The following is a 21483-nucleotide window of genomic DNA, read 5'->3' on the forward strand; positions in this document are numbered from 1 at the left end:
CAGGCACCACTCAGTCTCCTCCATGGATTTTCCTAAGTATTTGTTATTACTGCTTTACTTGTTAGCTCAGTAGCTGTGTGTTTGTCTGTAGTGTATGCTGTAATGGCAAGAAAGAACAGTAGCTGCCGATTGTTAGGAGGTAATTCATAAATCAAATCATCAACAGAACAAAACTATAGCTAGGTAGAACCATAAAGGAAGTGACTGCCCCAGATCACAAGGGGCGAGACTAGGCTAAGGCCTGTTACATTGTTTGACAGTAGAGCAGCTCAGGTATTTCCGACCACCATGTATTTTCGGATGCAATATTTCCTAGAGGAGCAACAAGACTTGATCAATTATTGCATATTATGAAGACCTATGACTATAACCTCCACATATAAGGATTTGGTTATATCGTGTGGCTGCAGTGACCTTGGAAAGCCACTATATAAAACGTTGATGCTTGGACAATGGCATGTGTGTTCAGGTGACACCCTCTACACCCATCCCATGCAACTTCAAAAGCTATTGTGTGGTAGTGATTGATAGAGCTAACCTTGAGCCCTACCCCATGATATAAGCAGATTAGATTTTTATTAACTGGTATTGTAGATAGCCAGTTTTTCCCAGAGGTGGTAACTTGATCAAATGTCGGATGCAAAAAATCATTTTATTATCGGACTTTTCAATTATTTGTGATAACTTTGGTATTTTATGACTTTCAGTAAAGCACTACTTTGAAAAGTTTTAAATGCAGCAATTGAAACACAGGTATAGGGTGTTTTTTTGTCAAGTTTAGGTGGAAGAAGAAAAACCACATTATAGCTGCAGTATAGTACATCTATACAAATTAGCTAAATAAGGCCACTCCTCTTACTCATTTGACATTTTTGATATTATTAAAGTCAATTTCAGGTAGTGGAGGTCAGCAGTAAACTGCAACAGTGTGTGAAACCTTGCTACCGCATATACGACTGTTCTATTAGAGTAGTATATATTTTGAGTGCATTTCGCTGGTTAAATTTTGCAGGTTTTCATGATTGCATGACCCAACATCTACAACTTGTTCCAGAACAGATTCTAGAAAATATAGGAGCTTATAACACGAAACTTAACAACTGAAATGCACCCAACCTATAAACTACTCTAATAGAACAGTCATATATGCGGTAGTGAGGTTTTACACTGTTACAGCTTAGTGCTGACCTCCACTATCTGAAATTGACTTTAATAATATCAAAATGTCAAATGAGTAAGAGGAGTGGCCTTATTTAGCTAATTTATAAAGACATACTATACTGCAGCTATATGTAGCTTGTCTTCTTCCACCTAGAATTGACGAAAGACACCCTATACCTGTGTTTCAATTGCTACATTTAAAACCTTTTAAACTAGTGAGTGCTTTACTAAAAGTCATAAATACCAAAAATTACCATAAATAATTGAAAAGTCCGAAAATAAAATGATTTTTGCATCCGACGTTTGATCAAGTTACCACCTCTGGGAAAAACCGGCTATCTACAATAAAAATCTAATCTGCTTATATCATGGGGTAAGGCTCAAGGTTAGCTCTATCAATCACTACCACACAATAGCTTTTGAAGTTGCATGGGAAGGGTGCAGAGGGTGGCATCCGAGTGCACATGTCGTTGTCCAAGCATCAACGTTTTTGGACAGTAAGGTCACTGCAGCCACGTGATATAACCAAATCCTTTTATATTTTATATTTGGAGGTTATAGTCATAGGTCTTCGTAAGGCCAGGAAAAGTTGATTGCTATAGTTTCCCGTTTCTGCCCGCATGCTTTTATAGAGGTGCCACAAAGTTTTCATTATAATTATGGCTATTTCCTGGTGCTCAAAATAGCCAAAAAATTATGTACTGCAGAAATTGCAGACCAAAATGGACTTTGTCCTGATTTTTGGCCTGCACTTTGCAATGTTACAGTATGATTGAGCCATTGAAATTGCTTGCCCAAGTTTATTAAGCTTGTTCTTGTAGTTCACTATGTTGATTCTAAGTAGTTCCAGCTGTACACCCTTGTCACAAGATATGCTATTGTATTCAAATGCCTGGCAGTAATTGCAGATCAAAGCAAATTTTGCTTGGCTATTTGTGGCATTTGTACTGAAAACTGCCGATCATTATTTTGAGCTCTGATTTCCACCGCATGGATTTTCAAATATTCACCAATATTTTCATTATTGTAATAGTGGTGTTTTCTTCAAGGTTTTGGCCATAATGAATAATGACCTTCCTCCCGCACGACATTTTGAAAATCTTGAAACGGGAAACTAGCAATCAACTTTGCCTGGCCTAATAGTGTAATAATTCATAGAGTCTTGTTGCTCCTCTAGGAAATATTGCTTCTGAAAATACATGGTGGTCGGAAATACCCAAGCTGCTCTACGTTTCTGTGTGTTAAAACTTATGTTGATACCTAATGCTACAAGCAATCCAATACATTTTGCTTTATCTTAAAGCAAAGGTTATGCAGTCTTAGTCTAGCGCCGCCGACCCTATTTAGGCGCTTATACAAGCGCCCCAAAAATAGCCTACCGTATAGCCTAAATATTTCGAGGTTGAGCAATGCTGCTAAAAACAAAATTTTTGCGGATTTGCAATCACTCCCAAAATGTATTAGACTACATGGAGGTCTAAATATTTCAAGGCTAAAATTTTCGCTGATAACACCCAAAACCGAAAAATCAGTGAAAAATTTCTCCCTCGAAATATTTAGGCTATACAGTATTTTCGGGGCGCTCTAAATAGGGTCGGCGGTGCCAGACTAATGCAGTCTGTGTAGAGACAACAAAAGGAACAGGGTCATAGCCAAACTTTTATCTGGGTAGGTTCTTTTAGAAGAAAAGTGGACCTTTTTATATGAAATGATTCAGATCATATTATGGTGTGCACATGGGTCTGGGGACATGCCCCCCCCAGGAAATTTTTTGAAGATAGATACTAAAAGATTGAATTTAGTGGCATTTCAGTCAATAAAATAACAAGTTTTAAGTTAAGCTGAAGACCAGCTGTATGGATGATATCTGGGAAAATATCTCCACTGCTACTGTAATTATACCATCTGCACATGCATGTGTCTTAATAAAATATATTAGAATGTCACAGTGAATAAGAATGGGAAAGATTGAGCACTCTGCCATGATCAACAGGGGTAGTGGAGCAGAACAAAGGGCGTCTTAAACAATGAAATTGACACATGCATTGCATGGAGTTGAAGCATGGATGCTATTCATGGGCTCTGCATGGAGGGACTTGTCTACCAAAATCTTATATTTTAATGAAAGCTCAGTTTAGAATGCAAATTAAATAGCTTTTAAAATTGTGACTGCTCTATTAGAGTATCTCGATCTTGCAGTGCATTTAATGCATGCAATGAATGAGTTACTCAAAGCACTTAATTTAGCTTCTTATTAGTGGTATCTAGCTATAGTAAACTGTAGCTAATGGACTTTTGCTCCTGAAAATTTCGACTTGTATACCAAAAATTGTGGACCTTTTGGTTACATTATGGACCTTTTTGCAAAAATTGTGGATCTTTTTTCCAAGAGGGCGGTTCTTCAGAACTCCCCCGAACCCCCCCTGGCTACGGGCCTGAGGAAGCACCTTCCTATTTTGAGTTGAAAACCCTAGGCTAGTAGATCTACATGCGGTCAGTTTACTCACAACAATGACAAGGTGAATACAGCTTAAAATGATCTTACATTTCTGTGAAGCCATTGTGAGTTTCTCGCTTGGTTCCTCGGTGAGCTATAACCACAATCGAAACTGTTCGCGTTCACCTGAGCCCTCGTTTCTTGTTAATAACTATTGTTACATGGGCCAGCTGCCCAAACATTTAGTAGCGCTGTGAAGCCCTTTAAACTTCGGAACTGTTAATCAAAAAAGCGCTTTGATACAGGCAAGAACAAGTGAGTTATGAGGCTTTAAAAATATCTCATACATTTGGGTATGGAAGATTCAGGCGCGAAAACATGTTTACATGAAAGCATGCTTGTTCCAGTACAAAACCATTGGGAGTCAGTGAACACATGTTCACCTCTTTGATATTACTATATTTGGCGGGGCCCAGGTGAACGAGTACCGACTATAGTTGTCGTTTTCGATTTGGGCGGTAAAATGCATATTTTGAGGGGCGTGTTTTGTCAAAACAATCACTTTCGCTTTTGAGGTTTCCAGTTCAAGTGGTGAACGTTAAAGCGATTCGTTATGACTGAGGAAAGCTCTAGCAGTGGTGAGTGTAAAGCATCGTCATATCGTAGTGTAGTCTCGTGCCCAAACCTTTTTGGGTGAAAAATATATCTCTTAAGTAGCTATGGCAATGCGAGTTGTACCCTTTTTTCTCTAACTCCGCATATAAATACCAAGGGAAAAAAGAGCGGTCTGGCCACGAGACTAATACAATGTGGAAGCATAGAAATGTATGGATGCTTCATTGTCTAGTCCAGCTTTTTTTTGTGTAAACCATGTCTGCTCAGGCTGCCAGATCAGTGATGTGTGCGGCTATCTATAGTCCGCGTTCACCTGAGCCCCACCAAATTTGTAGCTGTCTGTTTGAAGTGGTTTATAAACCCCTTTCCTGAACATATTTGACGCACGCAAACAGGGCAGTAGAAATAGGAAATCCAGTGAGATATGTCCCCCCAGTTCATGTGATTGAGCTCTAACAGTTAGGGTCCCCAACGACTTTCACTAAATTTCTTTACTACTGCAGGATACTTAGCTTGTACTGATATTTGAACCACTACAAATCAGAAGCTGCGAGTCTTTTAGATTGAGAAATCGGCACATCGTATTTTCGCCGATTTTGTGATTTGCAGTAAAAACATGGAATTGTAAGTGCAGCTTCTTGCAAAGGACTGAGTCGAACTTTCTTATTAGCTGTATGTTATCTTAAGTTGTTGTGCTGTGCAAACATGCATAGTAATGGGTAAACGTCTAGCTGGGTGGCTTACAATGGCTCGTTTTTGTGTCTACAAAATCATGAAAAATGTGTTTGAGTTGCTCTGGCTCCTACCACGAGAGAAGCCAGATCTTCCTCACAGCATGGTCACGCAACTGGATGTTCCCTCAGTCTATAATGCAAGTTTGAAAAGAATCCTAAACTGTATGCTATCTGGCTGGTGATGACGAAATATTATGGTGATTTTACGAAAAATGCAGCCTACTGCTTGTGTAATTGAAACTACTTTACTAATTATGGGTTAATTGCAACACTAACCACTTACACTTTAAATATATCAAACCGGATGGCACGAAGCTGCAGCTGCTTTGGTGGCAGAGATCGCCGATGGCCAAAATTGGTGATAAAATATTTCAACATCACCAGCCAGATAGCACACATCCTTGGATTCTTCCATCTTTGCAGTATAGACTAAGTAGGCATCCAACCGTGTGACTGTGTCACCATGTGATGAGGAAGATCTGGCTTCTCTTGTCATAGATGGTAGTGCATTCAAAACAAAGTTTTTACGATGCTGCTTTGAAGAAAACAACCTTGTGCAAGCAATACAATTAGACATTTGTCAATAACTATGCACGTTTGCAGAGCATAGCAAGCCTAGATAACACCTAGCAAATAAAAAAGCTCAAACCATTTCTTTGACAGTAGCTAGAAACTGACCAAGCTAGTTTATGGTGAACAGACTGAGCCAAACCCAGTCTCTGATATCCCAGTACATAGGATGATTAAAGTGTTGCACTGGGTAATAAGTAACTTATATATCACTAGGTGATAACTAACTAATTTCCACTGCAGTGCCAGTGTGTGGATTGTCAACCTTGAAACCCTATAAGTAGAGAGGCACACTGGTCTAAATATGAGGGAGCCTGAATTGTTGGTAAAATCTGAGATATTATTGGAAATCTTGAAATTTCTCTTGAAATCTTAAAGATTTTCATAGCTGGTATAGGGGATTCCATGAATTTACTAGAAGCCGCATACTAGCCTGCATACGCTAAAAAATTTCCCGTTGAGGAGACTGGGCGTCCAAAAATTTCTGCGAACATTTTAGAAACCGTCTTTACAGAAGGTTTTAAGAATAATTGAAAGTTCTGGGTGGTTAGTAGTGAAATTAAAGACTACTTGTTGAAAAATCCTGAAGGAAAGTTGATAAGAAGGTACGCTAAAATAGCCTTAATTTGCGAGAAACCTTGGTTCGAAAACTGTGATTTGTTCTGTAAGTCGTAGTTTCACAGCTACAATCTGGAAATTCCTTACACAGTACCCCTATGAACCTGTCAACAATATGCCCCTATGAACCTGTCAACAATATATGTGTGTTTCAGCCCATTCACACTGCTCACTTTCGAGATGTTAACACTACATCCCATAATTTAATCAGGATTGATCCTGAAGCATGGGGAGAGTTGTTCATAGCATCTTCAAAATGAGCAATGCTAATGGGCCGAAATGCACATATTGTATAGAGGGAAACTTTGGCGGAGGGAACTTTGGGGAATTTGACAATTTGCTACAAATTTGCTTTAGTTTAACCTGTCAATTACTCATAGCGCTTGAGAATAGCATCTATATAGCTACAGGTTGAGCTTGAATTCGCCAAAGTTTATTTTGTCGAACATAATTTAGCTTGCTATTCGCCAAAGTTTACCCCCGCCAAAGTTTCCCTCTATGCGGTGCACTATTAACAGGTTCATACGGAACTGTGTAAGGATTTTCCAGATTGTAGCTGTGAAACTACAACCTACAGAACAAATCACAACTTTTGAACCAAGGTTTCTCGCGAAGTGAGGCTATTTCAGTGTACCTTATCAACTTTCCTTCAAGATTTTTCGACAAGTAATCTTTAATTTCACTACTAATCATCCCAAAACTTTCAATTGTTCAGGTGACGCTGAAGTAATCAAATGAAGCCTTACAAGACTAATGGGACATCGTGTTTGTATGAACGAAAAAAGCACGGAAGACTACAGAACAAAGCGAAGGGGGGGTATGACACCCCTACAAATCATGTACACTAAATCACAAATCAACAAATCTTGAGCGATGCACCCACGCAAGTTATTAATGCTTCATCTCAAAAACATATTTATAAACAATACAAGCTCACAGTGATACAATACTACTTCTTAATCATGTCTTTCAGAGCCCAGTAATAACCTTACAAATCACACTAACAATCACGCGTGACGTTTCAAATCAAGTTTCAAATCACGTACAGATTTGCAAAGGTGTTGCACCCCTCGAAGCGAAGCGCTTTGAAATATTGAAAGAACTAGCTCTATCAGACTGTCAGGCTACTATTGCTGATACAAGTAACGATATTCATGTACTAACTTCGCCACCCTGTTAAAACTAGTAGCTTCACAGGTGAACAACACCAGCTGTCATTGTGTGATTACTGCTTTACGGAACCAGTTACACGGTCTCATGATTCATGAAATAACTCCATATTTATGTACCATACACCCTCAAAATTTGGCAGAGGCACTAGGGAAGTGTTTCTTTACAGGGTTATGGAACGATTTTTAGCGATTCCCTGTTGACAGGCGTGATATCCCATGTAGAAAAATGTGGGTTTACATTCTCCATGTTGTTATTGTTAAAAAGGATTCCATAGAGTTGTTCTACAAGGTGAGAAAGCATAAGAGCCAAGGCAGCATGTTAGGTTGTTTCTGGGATGAGTTATTTTTAAAATCAGCTCGTAAGTTCAGAGTTTAATAGCCACGAAATTAAAGCGGGTGATTTCACGAAACTTGGCATGCTAAGCTACATATTATAAGAACCCTTTAAACGTAGACTACATGGTTCACAAGTGGAGTTCTCCACCACCCTAAAAGCCATTTAAGCGTGTGGGCAAATGTGACAAATGGGCATTGTACGCTCACATAATTACTTCAGCACCACCTTAAAACCTACGATTTCTAAAATATTTGCAAAATTTTTTGGGTGCCTGGTCTCCTCAACCAGGAAGTTTTTAGTGTATGTGGGTTAGTATGCAGCTTCTAGTAAATTCGTGGAATCTCCTATAGTTGAGTTTATTCGATCCCTTGTCTGAATCAGTGGAGCATTGATACACTGCTATGGTTGAAAAGAATTTGTTGCTATCACTTTTGTACATCAAGAGTTCAAGACATAGGCGGCGGAAAGGGAGAGAGGGGCTAGGGGGTTTAGCCCCCCCTCAAAATGATATCTTGTTGAAATTGTCCTTCCTGGAGGGGGCTGAAAACCATGAAAACGATTGATATACTCTAATAGATAGAGGTGCACCGATAATCGGATTGGCTATTGGTTATCGGCTTTATTGGCCTTGTTTTTACGTATTGGTATCGGATCGGTAACATGTGTAAACAAGTAGTAGATACAGCTTTGCATAAACATCTATTTATGGGTACTTGTGCTCTAATAATGTCCTAGTAGTGCCTGTTTATTTAATGTCAACTGTTGATTACAGTCTCACTCTGTCACTTTATAATTAAATTTAGGGTGCAAATTGCTAATTAGAGAACAGGTCTATGCTACCATATCAGATTAGCTTTGTTTATCGGCTTGATAATATTATTTATCGGAATATTGGCTAAAAGTCATATCGGTGCACCTCTACTAATAGAATGCTCAAATACCCTAATAGAGCAGTCAAAACACTTCATAAAGTATGTTCCAAAAAGTAGTTTTAAAACAAATAAAATTATTTGCCTACAGTGGAAATCAAACCACTGACCTATTACTTGAAAGAGTTGATGTATCACCACTGTAGCAAGTGTTTCCAGGTGTCTAAAATGCTGTTTTTAACTGTTTATAAATGCTGTATGCGAGATCGAGATACTCTAATAGAACAGTCACCCTAATAGAGCATTCAGCTACGTTTATTACTTACTCCATTATAGAATTATATCACATTGCAAGTTATTCTGTAGGGAGTTCAGCTACAACCAGTTAATCTTATAGACAATTCAGCTACAAGCAAGTCACCCTGTATAGAGCTCAGCTACAAATATGTCGCTGTAGAGATTCAGAACATTATAAGTCACACTGAAGAGAATCCAGCTATAAACAAGTCACCCTGTAGAGAGTTCAGCTACAACAAGTCACTCTGTAGAGAATTCAGCTACAAACAAGTCACTGCGTAGAGAGTTCAATTACAAAAAACTACTTAGTAGAGTGTTCATCTAGATCAGCTACAAACAAGTTACTTATACAATGTTCAGCTACAAGTAAGTCACTCTGTAAAATGTTCAGCTACAAACAAGTCACTCTGTAGTCCAAACAAGTCACTGTGTAGCTGGAGAGTTCAGCAACCAATCAAAAAAAAAACACTGTAAAGAGTTCTGCTATACAAACAAGTTATAACTCTATAGAGAAAGTTATAACTCTGTAGAGAGATCAGCTAAAAACAAGTCATCCGTAGAGAGATCATCCACAATACATCACCTTATAGAGAATTCAGTTACAAAGAAACCACCATGTAGAGAGTTCAGCTGCAAACAAATCACCCTGTAGAGAGTTCAGCTGTGAACAGATCACCCTGTAGAGAGTTCAGCTAAAGAAAAGTCATCCTGTAGAGAGATCAGCTAGAAGATCACCTTGTAGAGAGAGTTCAACTACAAACAAATCGCCCTGCAGGTAGTTCAGCTACAAACAAGTCACCCTGTAGAGAGATCAGCTAGAAGAAGTTACCTTGTAGAGAGTTCAGCTACAAAGAAACCATCATATAAAGAGTTCAGCTGCAAACAAATCACCCTGTAGAGAGTTCAGCTACGAACAGATCACTCTGTAGAAAGATCAGCTAGAAGAAGTGACCTTGTGGAGAGTTCAACTACAAAGAAACCACCATGTAGAGAGTTTAGCTGTAATACAATCATCTGTAGAGAGTTCAGCCAGAAACAAGTTCACCCTGTAGAGAGATCAACTAGAAATAAGTTACCCTGTAGAGAGATCAGCTACAAAGAAACCATCCTGTAGAGAGTTCAATTACATACAGACAACCCTATAGAGGGTTCAGCTAGAAACAAGTCATCCAGAGATCATCTAGAAACAAGTCACCCTGTAGAGAGTTCAGCTACAATCAAGTTACACTATAGAGAGATCAGCTAGAAACAGATCATCTTGTAGAGAGTTCAGCTGCAAACAAATCACCCTGCAGAGAGTTCAGCCACCCTGTAGAGAGTTCAACTAGAACAAGTCACCTTGTAGAGAGTTCAGCTACAAAGAAACCACCATGTAGAGAGTTCAGCTACAAAGAAACCACCATGTAGAGAGTTCAGCTGCAAACAAATCACCCTGTAGAGAGTTCAGTTAGAAACAAATCACCCTGAAAAGAGTTCAGCTACAAACAATGAGAGTTTCCGCTACAGTTCAGTTATTTAAGAAGTCACCTTATTAACTACAGCATGTAATAATCATCATTCAATGTTAAATATAAAATATACAAATATTTCATCAGACAAAACTATACACACAATTACTTCCTTTGTTCCACAATTCCTGCAGTAAAGAAAAAAACAAGTTAAAAGGAAGCATCAAGGCCATATGGCCAACTTTGTGGCTTGCAATACAAAGAGAAGTGATATCTAAACCAAAACAACTAAGCTGTAAAAATAAAAAAGAGTGCAGCCCCCAAAAAGGCCAGGGTGAAAAAAGATGTGAGATCCGAGGTGGCGGCCAAGAAATGGCTGTAATGGTAGAATCTAATAGCAAAAATTTTAATTATGAAAATTCAGGTGAATTTGGTGCCGAATTCTAGTGGAGGAGGCAATGCAAATTCACCTGAATTGTCGTAATTAAAATTTTTGCCATTAACCTACCATCACAGCCATTTCTTGGCCGCCACCTTGGATTTCACATCTTATTTCACCTTGGCCTTTTTGGGGGCTGCACTCTTTTTTTACAGCTTAGCTGTTTTGGTTTAGATAAAAATGAATGGAAACAATTCTTCGTGCAAAGCTCAACAAGTTGGTTTGAAAGGTAAGTGAACGAAAAAGTGGTTGTCTTTTGCGCTAAGAAGCACAGTTAGTTACGGCGGCTTATTTAAGTAATACTTCTATAATGGGTAGTACGTCTCGAAGGCAAAAGCGAGCAAAGCGACAAGTTATTACAACTAGCAGGAACGCTATAAATGTGAGGTGGAGCAAAACGAAGTGTTGCACAAGCGAAGCTTCAGGTAAGAACTCTTCCGTTGCGTATCATTCTAGAATTTCTTTTAAATAATGTATTTTAGAATAATTATAATTCAATTTCTTACATACACTTTAAATATATTTCAAAATATTTCATTCAAGTGCCACTCCTACGAAGACCATAGCTCACACAGCCAGTATCCACCAACTAGCTCTGAACATAACATTGCCAAAAGCACAATTTCAGAGGTGCCCGTAGGTCAACCAACTTCAGGTACATCACACCTGGCTGGTAGTAGAATTATCGACCTGAAAAAGTTACATGATGCCATTCATATCATCACACAACACACCCTCTCCTGTCAATCTCCAGTTGAACTCATCAGAGAAGTACTTAGGAGAGGGCTTGGTAGTACATTGCTTGCCAGGTACAACAAGTGTAACAAGGAAATTGTGTTCAACACCTGCAACAAAGTAGAGTTACAAACACCAGAAGGGACTATCAGATCTACTTACGAAGCTAATGCAGCTGCTGTGATGGGACAGATGTCAGTAGGTGGTGGTCATAGTAACCTTGAGGAGCTTATGTGTACCATTGGAGTTCCTTCAATATCCAAGCCAACATTCATCGACATCGAGAGGCTCTTGGGATCAGCTTTTGAGGACTACTTGAATGAACTAATGTTGGAAGCTGGAAGAAAGGAGAGAGAATTAGCAATACCAAACAGTCAATACCATCATGACGTACCAGCTATTACTGTAATAGTTGATGGAGGATGGTCCAAAAGGTCCCACGGGCATTCCTACAATGCGAATTCTGGAGTAGGAGTCATATTTGGTGCTGCTACCAAAAATCTTCTGTACATAGGTATAAAAACAAGTATTGTGTAGTATGCTCTATAGCACACAAGAAACATACCAAACCACCTGATCACAAATGCTTTAAAAACTGGTCAGGATCATTTACATCTATGGAATCAGATATTGTTGCCACAGGATTTAGACAATCTGAGAGTATGCATGGTCTTTGATATACAGAAGTAATTGGAGATGGAGACAGTTCTGTTCTTCACACCATACGAACAACAGTTAAGTCATACAGCAGAGATATTGAGAAGGTGGAGTGCAAATCACGCCGTTAAGTGTTTTCGGAGTCAACTAGAGCAGCTAGCAAAGGACTTTCCATCTTTCTGTGGACGAGGTTGTCTGGCTAAATCTGTCATAATGAAAATCACACATGGTGCAAAGTGTGCTATTCGGAACCACTCTAAAACCAACAACATCACAAAGCTACGAAATGATCTTGGAGCAGGTCCAAAGCACTATTTAGGATACCACAAAGATTGTGATCCATCTTGGCGTTCAGAAGCTGCAAAAGAAACACCAGTCAGTGTTAATCTGCATGACGTGCACCTAACCTTCTCTTTGAGATGGATTGAGCTGGTGACCGTCTGGTAGACAAAGCAGTTCAGCTCATCAGTAACAGCACAACCAATTGAGTGAATGTTACATGTCGATCAGAGCCAAGATGGATGGTGGAAAGCAAGTTAACAGGTTTCAGTCAGGATCATTCCAGCATCGTTGCATGACAACAGGATTGTCCATGACTAGGTCCAGGATGAATTGAGACCACTTGGAAACACCTGTTTGGATCCTGCTCAACTATCACTGAGATATTTTCATAAATGTAACATGAGTGTGACACTCAGAGAAAATCTTCACATGCATACAAGAAAGCCAGAATTGAAAAGTAATATCATCTCACACCAGCTATTACTGATAAAGATTATGGGCCCTCCAACCAACTCCAGTCAAGACGAGCTGCAGCTTATCTGCAATGAATACTTAACATCTTTACAAGTCACAGTGGAACAGGCTACTGAACTAGCCAGAGAAACTGTGGACCAAGATCCATCCCTCAACAGTCTATGGCAGCAACTCAGAAGACCACGCCTGACTGCATCTGCATTTGGCACTGTAATAAAACATTGTAAAAACTTTGAAAAATTAGTAGAAACCATCTTGTACAAACCACCACCAGGTACAACTCCAGCACTAGAATGGGGACAATCACATGAGGACACCGCAAAGCAGTGGTACATAACTCACATGACCAAGCAGTTTGGTCCATCATACCAAGTCAGTAAGCTAAGAACTTTCTACAGGGAATATCTACTTCCAGAGATAGCTGATCCGGTGTTTTGTAGATGCCAACCAATTCGATGGCTTGAACAGTATAATATAATCAACATAAATTACATTTTTGTACACAACCTTAACCACAAATATTTATTATATTGTTACTGTGTAAAGCCATACTTATATATACTGTGACTCATACCTGATTTATTAGCAAGCATCACATAAACCTTGAGAATAATTTCCAGATGCATTGATGCAAGTCATGAGATGCATTGTCAGACAAATTTTCTTATTAATGCTGGTAGCAAGACACAGCTAACACGTTTCAGTGGTGTATCGCCTGTAGTAATAACAGTGAAGTACACCAACATTGTCCGGCCTCCAAAACTAAAGTGACAGTGACAACAAATAGAAGAACCAGCATTAACCATGTTTTATCTCATGATCAATGGTAAGAGTTGTTTATCAAGTAAATAAGGCTACTAAATGGTCCACCGTTTTCAAGTCATAAACATCATCGTTAATCATTGAACACGAGGTTGCGAATTTAGTAGAAACACGTGTGTTGGTGATGCAATATACTACGTAATTCTGTGCAATGCATTCTTGAAACTTCTTCAATTTTCCAATCAACGTTGTTGCCAAAACAATTGTCAGAATCGGTTATAAAGTTTTATTGTGGAAGATCGAAGGTATGTGAATGTACATGCGTATCATCGTAATGATACAAACTTGTGAGTGCAGTGTTTTTCAGTCCAAGTTTCCGAGCTCTCCTTTCACTTTCACCTTTAGCTGATTCACAATTCAACTCTAAATACACAGAAACATACACACCATGAAAAGAAAGTCAGTACTAGGATATGGACTCCGTAATAGTTGGAGTGATGGAATAAAGTTGTGCCATTCATCCTACTATAAAATCGTTATTGAACCTTCACTGTTTGTGATGTGCTATAACAAAAATGCAGAACATCCCATTTTCTTAGTGCTTATTTCAGTAGTGAAACTAAATTTGATGATAACGTGGAAATCACAAGATATTTTAAATTTAGTTAATTGAGTGGGCAGACACTTGACCGCCACCTTAAACCAGTAGTCAACATTGCCAAAAGTGTTTTTATAAACTGCTAATAGCCTGTTTTAAATACTTTTGACTAAAAAGTTGGTGATGTGCTTCAAATTGTGCATTTTTAAGACATGTAAAAGTTAAACCTAGAATGGCTACAGCTTCTAGGGGGCTGTGCCCTGCCACCAGAGATTCTATATTCTGGTCAGCCCCCCTCACATCAACTACTTCCTCTGCCACTGCATCAAGAGTTCATCATGGAAGGCCAAAGTGAACAGCAAATATCATCATAACTTTTGAATAAAGTGTTTGTGGAATAATTCTCATGTTTCATATGTTAAACTCACCAAAAGAAGTGTAATAGCACCTTGTTATTAACCTATTGATGAGGTACACAACAGCTAAAGTGGTAACAGACAAATTTGCACAAGACAATATTTTAACCCTTGGCGCCCCAAACGTTAATAAATTCAAAGGGTAAACCTTGATGCTAACACCCACAGTTTGCTACTTACTATACTCTCACTATTTTCCTTTATCTGCTTTGCTCAGGGAAATTTTCTAAAACACTCTAGAATGCGTGTGGCCTCAGTAATTTGGTTTATGGATAGTGCCGCTCTCCCAATCATCATCCTCGGCTCTTTAAGTAGTATAGAAACCTTGTTGGCAGAATTTTATTGTCATATGTAACTTGGTTGACAATGTTGTCTTGCACGAGTGTGAGCAATTAAAAAACTTGCTAATTAAAGGGCATGGCACTTGTTTCACTTATGAGTATTCATCATGTTTTGTTTGGGATGAATACTTGGAAGTGAAACGGGTACCACACCTTTTAATTGGTGAGCTTTTAATCGTTCGCACTCATGTGAGACGACATTACATTTGAGTGGTACCATACCAGCTAACCAACATATTACTTGTGGCACAGTGGCTAGTAAGAGCATGAAGTATATTGCCAGATTTATAGGCATACAGCTTTTAGCAGCTAAAATAGGCACTTTGGAGCAGAAACATTTGCAGTGATACCTGGACTGTCTGTTCAACTGGCCATTTATTGAGGGAATATTTACCAGTTTGGTGCTGCAGTAAGTGATCACTGACCTTGATTAATAAAGTAGCCCTATTAATGAAAATTTAATCAATGGAGTAGTATGAAAGATGCATCTGGACTTTGGATCAGTATAACAAGTGGCCTTGTTAATGAGGTGGCCACTAAGTGAGGTTTCACGTACTGTACTGTACATATATGTATACAAACAGTGTCATCAGCCATAGCCCCACCTCCCTTTTTCTTCACAACAACTCGGCAGTTGGTTATGCATAATCAAGCCCAACATGTTTTCAGAAAGAGTTGAATTGCTTTCAATGAATTTTTTGTATTATTCTTCAATTCTGACTAATTCCCTTCATCCAAGCACGGCTTTATGTATTGTTACAAATGATTAATAACTAAACAATATAACAACGTGCATAAATCATCACGTAAGCCTATACTCACATAAGAGCTAATTTTATTTAATGTTTCATTCTGAATATAATGTCCACCACCACATTTTACTATGGCTAATGCATCACCCATAATTTCTGTAGTGGCTGGATGGATTAAAGGTGTTTCTCATACTGCTCTTGGTGTCATAAACGCTGTGTAATGGGTAAACATGCTCAATAATGAAGTGGAGTAGCCACTTCACTATTCAGTTAGGGACACGTGTAGTCCTTATTTCTGCATGGATTGATTACAGTCACTTGTATAGGTTGAACATTGCTGATGTTGCAACAGAATGGCCACATCATTTTCCAGCACCCAGATGGGGAGCACACTAAGTTGCTAAAATGATTTTTACTATGGGATGCGGTGCCATTTCTTTCTTTTGATGTGGTATGTGTGAGTTCACCAGTCATAATTATTATTCATATAAAAAAAAGTTAGCAAAATTTTCAACTAGAGTAGGGACCATAGCACATCGATAAAAATACTGAAACAAGCTGGAGTAGTGCATGACCTACTGTGCATTTCCGTTATGGTATCTTGAGCACAGCAGGGATATAACACTTCTTAAATCCCAGTGTGTGGGAGTGTCAAAGTGCCACATTGGGTCATACAGCTAGACAGAGCGGTGCTACTACTGTGCGATATATTAGTTATTACCCAGTGATAACTAACTTAGCACCCTGTTGTGGAGCCACTCAGTCTCGTTCGTGACATCATACTAACCGCGAATGGCATTGTATACCAATGGAAAAAAGAACCAAATAAGGAAATATTGATACAAAACACACCAGTGCAGCACTTAAACCTGCTAAAAAAAAGAAAAAAAAAAACAAAACAAGAAAACTGTTAATCCTTTATACAGTAACACTACAAGTTACCAATACGACAGTATGCAGGGTCTCCCTCGTAGCTATGAAGTTGAATCTTCACACAATTTGAATGAAATCTTGAGCACAGTGATAGGAATTCAAACCGGAACTTAATTTACTATCCGTAAATTTCTACGCACTCCCACGCACTGGGATATAAAATAGTTATATCCCGTATACTCAGATGATGTCATTGTTATTACACTCGTCCTCGGCTCTGTCTCGGACTCATGTAATAACAATCTAATCAAAAACAGCCAAGCTGTAAAAAAAGGTGCGGCCCCCATAAAGGCCATGGTGAAAAAAGATGTGAAATCCAAGGTGGCGGCCAAGAAATGGCTGTGATGGTAGGTTAATGGTTACATTTTAATAACAACAATTCAGGTGAATTTGGTGCCAAGACCAAGCGGCACAAAATTCACCTGAATTGCCGTTATTAAAATGTAACCATTAACCTACCATCACAGCCATTTCTTGGCCGCCACCTTGGATTTCACATCTTTTTTCACCATGGCCTTTATGGGGGCCGCACCTTTTTTTACAGCTTGGCTGTTTTTGATTAGATATCACTTCTTTTTGTATTTGTATACTGCAAAGCCGGCCTATGGCTGGCTTTGGGGCTTTTTTAACCCATGTGTTTTTTTCTTTACTACAGGAAGAAGAAAAGAACTTAAAGAAGAATTTTAGTACTTCAATTATTTTTAATTTTATTAGTAATTATACAAATTATATACATATATTTATTACATGCTCATTATTCCCCACAGGATTTTTTTTGCAGCTGATCTCTCTACTGGGTGACTTGAAATGTAGCTGAACTATATACAGGATGGTTTCTTTGTAGCTGAACTCTCTACAAAGTAACCTCTTCTAGCTGGTCTCTCTACAGGATATTTTGTTTCTAGCTGAACTCTCTACAGGTGATTTGTTTGCAGCTAAACTCTCTACATGGTGGTGTCTTTATAGCCGAACTCTCTACATGATGGTTTCTTTGTAGCTGAACTCTCTATAAGGTGACTTCGTCTAGCTGAACTCTCTACAGGGTGATTTTTTTGTAGCTGAACTCTCTGCAGGGTGATTTATTTGCAGCTGAACTCTCTACATGATGGTTTCTTTGTAGCTGAACTCTCTACAAGGTGACTTCGTCCAGCTGATCTCTCTACGGGGTGATTTGTTTCTAGCTGAACTCTCTACAGGTGAATTGTTTGCAGCTAAACTCTCTACATGGTGGTTTCTTTGTAGCCGAATTCTCTATAAGGTAACTTATTCTCTACAGGGTGATTTGTTGTAGTTGAATTCTCTACAAGGTGGTTTGTATGAGGCTGAACTCTCTACATGGCGGTTTCTTTGTAGCTGAACTCTCTACAGAGTGATTTATTTGCAGCTGAATTCTCTACATGATGGTTTCTTTGTAACTGAACACTCTACAAGGTGACTTCTTCTAGCTGATCTTTCTACAGGGTGAATTGTTGTAGCTGAACTATCTACAAGGTAACTTCTTCTAGCTGATCTCTATACAGGGTGATTTGTTTGTAGTTGAATTCTGTACAGGTGGTTTCTTTGTAGCTGAACTCTGTACATGATGGTTTCTTTGTAGCTAAACTCTTTACAAGGTGACTTCTTCTAGCTGATCTCTATACAGGGTGATTTGTTTGTAGTTGAATTCTGTACAGGTGGTTTCTTTGTAGCTGAACTCTCTGTATGATGGTTTCTTTGTAACTGAACTCTGTACATGGTAACTTCTTCTAGCTGATCTTTCTACTGGGTGATTTGTTTGCAGCTGAACTCTCTACATGGTGGTTTCTTTGTTGCTGAACTCTCTACAAGGTGAATTCTTCTACCTGATCTCTCTACAGGGTGATTTGTTTGTAACTGAACTCTGTACAAGTGCGTTTTTGTTGGTGATCTCACTGCAGGTTGATTTGTTTGTAGCCGAACTCACTAAAGGGTGATTCTGCTTGTAGCTGAACTCCTTGCATTGTATCTAGTTTCTAGCTGATCTCTCTACAGGGTGATTTGTTTGTAGCTGATCTCTCTACAAGTTGATTTGTGTGTAGCTGATCTCTCTGCAGATTGATTAATTTGCAGCCGATCTCTCTACAAGGTAATTTGTTTGTAGCTGAACTGTCTATAAAGTGATTTATTTGTAGCTGATCTCTCTGCAGGTTGATTTGTTTTAGCTGAACTCTCTACAGGGTGATTTACTTGTAGCTGAACTCCTTACATTGTGACTAGTTTCTAGCTGATCTCTCTACAGGGTGATTTGGTTGTAGCTGATCTCTCTACAAGTTGGTTTGTGTGTAGCTGATCTTTCTACTGGTTGATTTGTTTGTAGCCGATCTCTCTACAGGGTAATTTGTTTGTAGCTGAACTCTGTACAAGGTGCATTTTTGTAGGTGATCTCACTGCAGGTTGATTTGTTTGTAGCTGAACTCACTAAAGGGTGATTTGCTTGTAGCTGAACTCCTTACATTGTGTCCAGTTTCTAGCTGATCTCTCTACAGAGTGATTTGTTTGTAGCTGAACTCTCTATAAGGTGATTTATTTGTAGCTGAACTCCTTACATTGTGTGTAGTTTCTAGCTGATCTCTCTACAGGGTGATTTGTTTGTAAATGATCTCTCTACAAGTTGATTTGTGTGTAGTTGATCTCTCTGCAGGTTGATTTGTTTGTAGCCGATCTCTCTATAGGGTAATTTGTTTGTAGCTGAACTCTCTATAAGGTGATTTGTTTGTAGTTGATCTCTCTGCAGGTTGATTTGTTTTAGCTGAACTCTCTACAGGCTGATTTGTTTGTAGCCGATCTCTCTACAGGGTAATTTGTTTGTAGCTGAACTCTCTACAAGTTGATTTGTGTGTAGCTGATCTCTCTGCAGGTTGATTTGTTTGTAGCCGATCTCTCTACAGGGCAATTTGTTTGTAGCTGATCTCTGTACAGGGTGATTTTTTTGTAGCTGACCTCTCTTCAGGGTGATTTGTTTCTAGCTGATCTCTCTACAGGGTGATTTTTTGTAGCTGACCTCTCTTCAGGGTGATTTGTTTCTAGCTGATTGCTCTACAGGTTGATTTGTTTGTAGATGAACTCTCTACAGGGTAATTTGCTTGTAGCTGAACTCCTTACTTTGTGTCTAGTTTGTAGCTGATCTCTCTACAGGGTGATTTGTTTGTAGCTGAACTCCTTACATTGTGTGTAGTTTCTAGCTGATCTCTCTACAGGGTGATTTGTTTGTAGCTGATCTCTGTAAAAGTTGATTTGTGTGTATATAGCTGATCTCTCTGCAGGTTGATTTGTTTGTAGCCGATCTCTCTACAGGTAATCTGTTTGTAGCTGAACTCTCTATAAGGTGATTTGTTTGTAGCTGATCTCTCTGCAGGTTGATTTGTTTTAGCTGAACTCTCTACAGGGTGATTGCTTGTAGCTGAACTCCTTACATTGTGTCTAGTTTCTAGCTGATGTCTCTACAGGGTGATTTTTTGTAGCTGAACTCTCTTCAGGGTGATTTGTTTCTAGCTGATCTCTCTACAGGTAGATTTGTGTTGATTTGTTCATTGCTGATCGCTCTAAAGGTAATTGATTTGTTGCAGTTGAACACCCTGCAAAGTGTTTTGTTTGTAACTGATCACTCTAAAGGGTAATTTGTATGTAGCTGAACTCTCTCCACAGTGACTTGTGTGTAGCTGAATTCTGTGTAACTGAATTCTCTAGAGAGTGACTTAATTGTAGCTGAATTCTCTACACAGTGCATAACTTGTTTATAGCTGAACTTTCTTCAGTGTGACTTGTAATGTTCTGAATCTCTATAGTGGTATATTTGCTTAACTCTCCACATGGTGACTGTCTTCTTGCTGAACTGTCTATAAGATTAACTGTTTGCAGCTGAACTCCCTACAGAATAACTTGTGATGTAATAAAATTCTATAATGGAATAAATAAATAAATTAGCTGAATGCTCTATTAGGGTGACTGTTCTATTAGAGTATCTCGATCTCGCATTTGCTACACGGAGTTGGCTTTCGAATCATAACTCAGTGGTTTGTAATCCGATTCTTCTGTACTACTGCAAGGACTTTCTATGAAGATTATTCCAGTTATACACCGATTTTCAGCTCATTACTGTAAGCGGTTTGCCTAGTAGGCGTGAAAACTAATACTTTTTTATTCATAAAAATCGATCGCGTAATTGTGACACAGGTTGGGTTTTGTGTCATATCTCCGTGGTCTTTATCTCGATTCCTTTCAAACCACCAAAAGGCACTCCTACGATGGTTAATCCATCTACATAGCAATTTTCAACTCATTCCATGAAGCGGTTTACCCTGTAGGCGTGACAACAAATCGATCTTGTTTTACGCGAATAATCGGTCATAACTCCTGAACCATTCATCGGATTTGTACCAAAGTTGATGCTAGGATTCGCCTTTGGACTCCCTTTCTGTGTGCCAAATTTCAAGGCGATCGGAGCACGCGTTTGCTTGTTATAGCAATTTTTGCAAGTGTGCGAAAAGACGAAGAAGAAGAAGAAAAAAACGAAGAAAAAAAAACGAAACTTTGGCAGCTCGTATCTCGGAAATGGCTGGAGCGATTTCCTTCAAATTTGGAATGTAGACTCCCTTGGCTGGCGGGCAACTGTGTAGCAAATTTGGTTCCAATCAGATAAGTGATCACCGAGATACAAAGGTGTGAAAATGACGTTTTCGTTCTTCCTGTCAATATACTCACGGTGTGGCGCGCCGGCTTCTTGGGCCGCACGACACACTACCGTGTGTCTTGATGATATCACCCTCGTAACAGGATATAACTATAACTTATTGTTTTACTGTGATTTTAAATATTAAT

At 38.9% G+C, this 21483-nt stretch overlaps 1 protein-coding gene and 1 long non-coding RNA gene across 3 annotated transcripts in view; one reads left to right on the top strand and one right to left on the bottom strand.

The window, feature by feature from the left end:
* Positions 1-4124: 4124 nt before the first annotated feature.
* LOC136249264 (uncharacterized) overlaps positions 4125-21483 on the top strand; it is an 81096-nt gene continuing 63737 nt past the window's right edge. The window contains exon 1 of one of the 2 annotated variants that reach the window (XM_066041223.1): positions 4125-4236. In XM_066041223.1, the coding sequence (XP_065897295.1) occupies positions 4212-4236 (25 nt within the window). In that variant the 5' untranslated portion in view covers positions 4125-4211. The remainder of the gene's footprint in view (positions 4237-21483) is intronic. The other variant, XM_066041224.1, reaches the window with a different exon arrangement.
* On the bottom strand, positions 11497-12100 carry LOC136248621 (uncharacterized). The gene is made up of 3 exons (XR_010697783.1): positions 11998-12100; positions 11827-11936; positions 11497-11769 (listed from the first exon to the last, which is right to left on the bottom strand). It is a non-coding gene; the product is annotated as an uncharacterized lncRNA (long non-coding RNA).

This window comes from Dysidea avara, chromosome 3 (assembly GCF_963678975.1).
Source record: "Dysidea avara chromosome 3, odDysAvar1.4, whole genome shotgun sequence".
Lineage (NCBI taxonomy): Eukaryota > Metazoa > Porifera > Demospongiae > Dictyoceratida > Dysideidae > Dysidea > Dysidea avara.